The sequence below is a fragment of the Scyliorhinus torazame genome, chromosome 12 (assembly GCF_047496885.1).
Source record: "Scyliorhinus torazame isolate Kashiwa2021f chromosome 12, sScyTor2.1, whole genome shotgun sequence".
Lineage (NCBI taxonomy): Eukaryota > Metazoa > Chordata > Chondrichthyes > Carcharhiniformes > Scyliorhinidae > Scyliorhinus > Scyliorhinus torazame.
This window is the reverse complement of record NC_092718.1, coordinates 5684344-5691983: the sequence shown is the minus strand read 5'-3', so window position 1 is coordinate 5691983 and position 7640 is coordinate 5684344. Positions and strand designations below refer to the sequence as shown.

Here is a 7640-nt window from a genome sequence, read left to right as displayed (position 1 = left end):
GAGCTGTGACCGTACCCACCTGATTAATAATGCTTTGTTTGGTAAAATTAGTGTATATCTAGATTATACAGGCTGCAGGGTTCCCTGGGACATGCTGTAGTAGCTTATTTAAGTTCTTTCAGTTGGCCTTAGCTCCACCGGGTTAGGAAAAGGATAAGTCTGGATCGCTATCCACAACGCCTGCCGGTGTACACGTTTCGGAACGTTAGCTGAGGTCCGCATTGGCCGAATGGCCAATTAGAGCTGGCTGCATGCAGAATGTTTGCTCAAGTCACACGAACACGTGGAGCAGGGTGCGTGATTCCCAACCTCGCAGAGGGAAGAAAATTGGTTTAAAAAGACGTAAAGTGATGCAGTCACAAATGAAAGGAAATTGTTTAGCTGTTCATGGGTATCACATAATTAATCAATAATTTGTTTCTTACATTGCTTCCAGTATCGGAGAATGAAAGTGCAAAGGGCAGTGGAGATTGTCTGTCCCATTTGGATTTTCAAGGAAGCAGAACTGACTCAAAACCTGTGACCAGAATCGTAAAGATGAACTGCAGCTTTGACAGTGCGGAACCTAATCCGAGCTCTGAGGGAAGCAATGGTGTGGAATCACAGAATATGTTTATTTTTATTGGGATTTTTAACATTTAGGAACAAGATTTATACACAGGAGCCATTGACAAAAACACAAAAGAAAAAAAAAATCAAGAAACAGCAACTTCATAAACAACTGTACAGCAGGTTGTCACCTTTCCTGTGACCCAGGTTCCAGTGCCCGCATTATCTTATTTACATTTGTACTTGCAATCAGAGCCAGAACTCTGTACTTCCTTTATATTTACACTTGCTTTGACAAAGTGGGGGAGGGGGGATGTGTGTGGTTCTGTTTCTCCCATTGAGTTTTCGAGGTCCGCCTCCTCGAGTTTTCCATGTGTGGGTGGGATCTGTGTCCCCCTCTGGTGAATGGCCTTCCTCCCAGTCTCATCTGCTGTATCTGAGCTCCCTTTCATCACGGCCCCTGTTCCCCCCCCTTCCTACACCCTATCCTCCTATCCGTTACCCCCTATTCCTATCTGTACCCCCTCTTCCCATCTGTCCCCCCTCTTCCTATCTGCTCCCCCCCCCCCCCCCGCTGCCGACCTCCAACCTAGCAGAATTCTCCGCTGGGCGATCAGTGAGGCAGGGGCTAGGGCTGCCACTCCCCCCTCCAGAGCATGTTTATAACTAGGAGTTAGACTTGGAGATTATCGTTCTCTGTGCTTATAACTTTCTAAATTATCCGATAATTAGTTACTCCTGTGCACCTACAGGTGAAACAATTTTATTGTCTGCTGGTACAGGCAAAGTAAGAATGCTGAATTATTTTTGAGATTGGCCTCAAATATTATGATAGATATTTTACCTCCTGTTTATATTCCAGGAGTCCATATGTGCTTGTGAACAAGTCACTATTCTGCCAAATTTGTCTGGTTTACGCTGCAAGACAGATTTGAAAGCTGGCAAAAAATCTGGAATAGTTTATGTGAATGTGATGGATGAACAGTCACAAGTGCATCTTTAACACAGATGCTTACATGTTCTTTTGAGTTACTGCAAAGTGGCATTCAAGGTTCTATTATTCTGGCCCAGCGTCAGGACAAGCTCTGCCTTTTCCACATACTGTGAAACATTATTTCTAATCAAGTAATCATCTAATGCCCTCTTGAATGCCTCGAGTGAGTCTGCCTCTACCACACTTCCAGGCCATGCATTCCAGACCCAAGCCACGCTTTGTGTGAAAGGTATTCTCACATCACGTTTGCTTCTTTTGCACATCACTTTCAATCTCTGCCTCCTTGTTCTTGATCATTTTACAAGCGAAAACAGTTTCTCCCTATCTACTCTGACCCTCAAGGTTTTGAACATCTCTATCAAATCTCCTCTCAGCCTTCTCCTCTCCAAGAAATACAGTCTCTCCCTCTCCCATCGACCCTCACCACTGAAGTTTCTCATTCCTGGAACCATTCTTGTAAACCTCTCCTGCTCTCTCTCCAATGTGTTCACATCCTTCCTATAGTGTGACACCCAGCACAATATTCCAGCTGAGGTCTAACTAGTGTCTATAAGTTCAGTATAACATAGAACGATACAGCGCAGTACAGGCCCTTCGGCCCACGATGTTGCACCAAAACAAAAGCCATCTAACCTACACTATGCCATTATCATCCATATGTTTATCCAATAAACTTTTAAATGCCCTCAATGTTGGCAAGTTCACCACTGTAGCAGGTAGGGCATTCCACGGCCTCACTACTCTTTGCGTAAAGAACCTACCTCTGACCTCTGTCCTATATCTATTACCCCTCAGTTTAAAGCTATGTCCCCTCGTGCCAGCCACTTCCATCCGCGGGAGAAGGCTCTCACTGTCCACCCTATCTAACCCTCTGATCATTTTGTATGCCTCTATTAAGTCTCCTCTTAACCTTCTTCTCTACAACGAAAACAACCTCAAGTCCATCAGCCTTTCCTCATAAGATTTTCCCTCCATACCAGGCAACGTTCTGGTAAATCTCCTCTGCACCCGCTCCAAAGCCTCCTCGCTTGTGTACTTTCTGCCCCTATTAATAAAGCCCAGAATACTCTCTGCTTTATTTTTCTTTTTTTAAATATATTTTATTCAAGATTTTTGGCCAAACATAACAGTACGTAGTGTTTCTTTTACACAACAATAAAGCAATATAAATAACAGTGGCCAGTTTTAAACAAATAAATAAATAATATATAAACAAAAACAAAACTGAATGGCAACTGCCTTGTCCAAAATAAATACTCTCCAAAAATACAATCCAACAATCCAATATACAATTACCTATAAGAAATACCTATACATATTATACATATACAATAACATCTCTGAGAGTCCCCCCCCCCCCCGGGTTGCTGCTGTTGTCTACTTCTTTTCCATTCCCTCTATCTTTCTGTGAGGTAATCGACGAACGGCTGCCACCGCCTGGTGAACCCCTGAGCCGAACCCCTTAACATGAACTTAATCCGTTCTAACTTTATAAACCCTGCCATGTCGTTTATCCAGGTCTCCACACCCGGGGGTTTGGCTTCCTTCCACATTAACAATATCCTGCGCCGGGCTACTAGGGACGCAAAGGCCAACACGTCAGGCTCTCTCGCCTCCTGCACTCCCGGCTCTTCTGCAACCCCAAATATAGCCAACCCCCCAGCTTGGTTCGACCCGGACCCCCACCACCTTCGAAAGCACCTTTGCCACCCCCACCCAGAACCCCTGTAGTGCCGGGCATGACCAGAACATGTGGGTGTGATTCACTGGGCCTCTCGAGCATCTCGCACACCTATCCTCTACCCCAAAAAATTTACTAAGCCGTGCTCCAGACATATGCGTCCTGTGTAACACCTTAAATTGTATCAGGCTTAGCCTGGCACACGAGGACGATGAGTTTACCCTACGTAGGGCATCAGCCCACAGCCCCTCCTCAATCTCCTCCCCCAGTTCTTCTTCCCATTTCCCTTTCAGCTCATCTACCATGATCTCCCCCTCGTCCCTCATCTCCCTGTATATGTCCGACACCTTACCATCCCCCACCCATGTTTCTGAGATCACTCTATCCTGCACCTCCTGCGTCGGGAGCTGCGGGAATTCCCTCACCTGTTGCCTCGCAAAAGCCCTCAATTGCATGTACCGAAATGCATTCCCTTGGGGCAACCCATATTTTTCCGTCAGCGCTCCCAGACTCGCAAACGTCCCATCTACAAACAGATCTCTCAGTTGTACTACCCCAGCTCTTTGCCATGCTCCAAATCCCCCATCCATTCTCCCCGGAACGAACCTATGATTGTTTCTTATCGGGGACCGCACCGAAGCTCCCGTCCTTCCCCTATGCCGTCTCCACTGCCCCCAAATTTTCAATGTAGCCACCACCACCGGGCTTGTGGTGTATTTCTTTGGTGAGAACGGCAACAGCGCCGTCACCATTGCTTGTAGGCTAGTCCCCCTGCAGGACGTCCTCTCCAATCTCTTCCACGCCGCTCCCTCCCCTTCTCCCATCCACTTACACACCATTGAAACATTGGCGGCCCAGTAGTACTCACTTAGGCTCGGTAGTGCCAGCCCCCCCCTGTCCCTACTACGCTGCAAGAATCCCCTCCTCACTCTCGGGGTCTTCCCAGCCCACACAAAACTCATAATACTCTTCTCGATTCTTTTGAAAAAAGTCTTCGTGATCACCACCGGGAGGCACTGAAACACAAAAAGGAATCTCGGGAGGACCACCATTTTAACCGCCTGCACCCTACCTGCCAATGACAGGGACACCATGTCCCATCTCTTGAAATCCTCCTCCATCTGTTCCACCAACCATGTTAAATTAAGCCTGTGTAATGTACCCCAATTCTTGGCTATCTGGATCCCCAAGTACCGGAGGTCCCTTGTTACCTTCCTCAACGGTAAATCCTCTATCTCTCTGCTCTGCTCCCCTGGATGCACTACAAACAACTCACTTTTCCCCATGTTCAGTTTATACCCTGAAAAATCCCCAAACTCCCCAAGAATCCGCATTATCTCTGGCATCCCCTCCGCCGGGTCCGCCACATATAGCAACAAATCATCCGCATACAGAGATACCCGGTGTTCTTCTCCCCCCCTGAGTACTCATCTCCACTTCCTGGAACCCCTCAATGCTATTGCCAGGGGTTCAATCGCCAGTGCAAACAATAACAGGGACAGAGGACATCCCTGCCTCGTCCCTCTATGGAGCCGAAAATAGTCAGACCCCCGTCCATTCGTGACCACGCTCGCTCTCGGGGCCCTATACAGCAACTGTACCCACCTGATATACCCTTCCCCAAAACCAAATCTCCTCAGCACCTCCCACAAATAATCCCACTCCACTCTATCAAATGCTTTCTCGGCATTCATCGCCACCACTATCTCCGCTTCCCCCTCTGGTGGGGGCATCATCATTACCCCTAGCAGCCTCCGTATATTCGTATCCAGCTGTCTTACTCTCTGCTTTATTAACTGCTCTCTCTCCACAAGTCCGGGCAACACCCTCTGCTCCTGCACCCCCTTCAGAATTATACACCTTATTTTATATTGTCTCGGACGTGTTCTTCCTACCAAAATGCATCAACTCACTTTTCTGCACTGATCTTCATCTGCCTACCTGCCCACTCCACCTACCTGCCCCCACTCCACCTACCCGCCCACTCCACCTACCTGCCCATTCCACCTACCCGCCCACTGCACCTACCCGCCCACTCCACCTACCCGCCCACTCCACCTACCCGCCCACTCCACCTACCCGCCCACTCCACCTACCCGCCCACTCCACCTACCCGCCCACTCCACCTACCCGCCCACTCCACCTACCTGCCCCCACTCCACCTACCCGCCCATTCCACCTACCTGCCCCCACTCCACCTACCTGCCCACTCCACCTACCCGCCCATTCCACCTACCTGCCCACTCCACCTACCTGCCCACTCCACCTACCCGCCCACTCCACCTACCTGCCCACTCCACCTACCCGCCCACTCCACCTACCCGCCCACTCCACCTGCCTGCCCACTACACCTACCCGCCCACTCCACCTACCCGCCCACTCCACCTACCCGCCCACTCCACCTACCCGCCCACTCCACCTACCCGCCCACTCCACCTACCCGCCCACTCCACCTACCCGCCCACTCCACCTACCCGCCCACTCCACCTACCTGCCCACTCCACCTACCTGCCCACTCCACCTACCTGCCCCCACTCCACCTACCCGCCCATTCCACCTACCTGCCCACTCCACCTACCTGCCCACTCCACCTACCTGCCCACTCCACCTACCCGCCCCCACTCCACCTACCCGCCCCCCACTCCACCTACCTGCCCACTCCACCTACCTGCCCACTCCACCTACCTGCCCACTCCACCTACCTGCCCACTCCACCTACCTGCCCACTCCACCTACCTGCCCACTCCACCTACCCGCCCACTCCACCTACCCGCCCACTCCACCTACCCGCCCACTCCACCTACCCGCCCACTCCACCTACCTGCCCACTCCACCTACCTGCCCACTCCACCTACCTGCCCACTCCACCTACCTGCCCACTCCACCTACCTGCCCACTCCACCTACCTGCCCACTCCACCTACCTGCCCCCACTCCACCTACCCGCCCATTCCACCTACCTGCCCCCACTCCACCTACCCGCCCACTCCACCTACCTACCCCACTCCACCTACCCGCCCACTCCACCTACCTGCCCACTCCACATACCCGCCCATTCCACCTACCCGCCCACTCCACCTACCCGCCCACTCCACCTACCCGCCCATTCCACCTACCTGCCCACTCCACCTACCTGCCCACTCCACCTACGGGCCCACTCCACCTACCTGCCCACTCCACCTACCCGCCCATTCCACCTACCTGCCCACTCCACCTACCTGCCCATTCCACCTACCCGCCCATTCCACCTACCTGCCCACTCCACCTACCTGCCCACTCCACCTACCTGCCCACTCCACCTACCCGCCCACTCCACCTACCCGCCCACTCCACCTACCTGCCCACTCCACCTACCCGCCCACTCAACCTACCTGCCCACTCCACCTACCCGCCCACTCCACCTACCCGCCCATTCCACCTACCTGCCCCCACTCCACCTACCTGCCCACTCCACCTACCTGCCCACTCCACCTACCCGCCCATTCCACCTACCCGCCCATTCCCCCTACCTGCCCCCACTCCACCTACCTGCCCACTCCACCTACCTGCCTATTCCACCTGTCTGCCCACTCCACCTACCTGCCCACTCCACCTACTTGCCCACTCCACCAACCTGCCCACTCCACCTGCCTGCCCACTCCACCTACCTGCCCATTCCACCTACCTGCCCCCACTCCACCTACCTGCCCCCACTCCACCTACCTGCCCACTCCACCTACCTGCCCACTCCACCTACCTGCCCACTCCACCTACCTGCCCACTCCACCTACCTGCCCACTCCACCTACCCGCCCACTCCACCTACCCGCCCACTCCACCTACCCGCCCACTCCACCTGCCTGCCCACTACACCTACCTGCCCACTCCACCAATCTGCCCACTCCACCTACCTGCCCACTCCACCTACCCGCCCACTCCACCTACCTGCCCCCACTCCACCTACCTGCCCCCACTCCACCTACCTGCCCCCACTCCACCTACCTGCCCCCACTCCACCTACCTGCCCCCACTCCCCCTACCTGCCCACTCCACCTAACTGCCCACTCCACCTACCTGCCCACTCCACCTACCTGCCCACTCCACCTACCTGCCCACTCCACCTACCTGCCCACTCCACCTACCTGCCCACTCCACCTACCCGCCCACTCCACCTACCTGCCCACTCCACCTAACCACCCACTCCACCTACCTGCCCCCACTCCACCTACCTGCCCACTCCACCTACCTGCCCACTCCACCTACCTGCCCACTCCACCTACCTGCCCACTCCACCTACCCGCCCACTCCACCTACCCGCCCACTCCACCTACCCGCCCACTCCACCTGCCTGCCCACTACACCTACCTGCCCACTACACCTACCTGCCCACTCCACCTACCTGCCCACTCCACCAATCTGCCCACTCCACCTACCTGCAC

The 7640-nt window shown here is 53.5% G+C and overlaps 1 protein-coding gene across 5 annotated transcripts in view; it reads left to right on the top strand.

Moving 5' to 3' along the window:
* The window catches only part of dennd4a (DENN/MADD domain containing 4A), a 241784-nt gene that overhangs the window by 190964 nt on the left and 43180 nt on the right, over positions 1-7640 (top strand). For all 5 annotated transcript variants that reach the window (XM_072470324.1, XM_072470323.1, XM_072470320.1 and 2 more), the window contains one exon: positions 437-592. In XM_072470324.1, coding sequence (XP_072326425.1) covers positions 437-592 — 156 coding nt within the window. The remainder of the gene's footprint in view (positions 1-436; positions 593-7640) is intronic.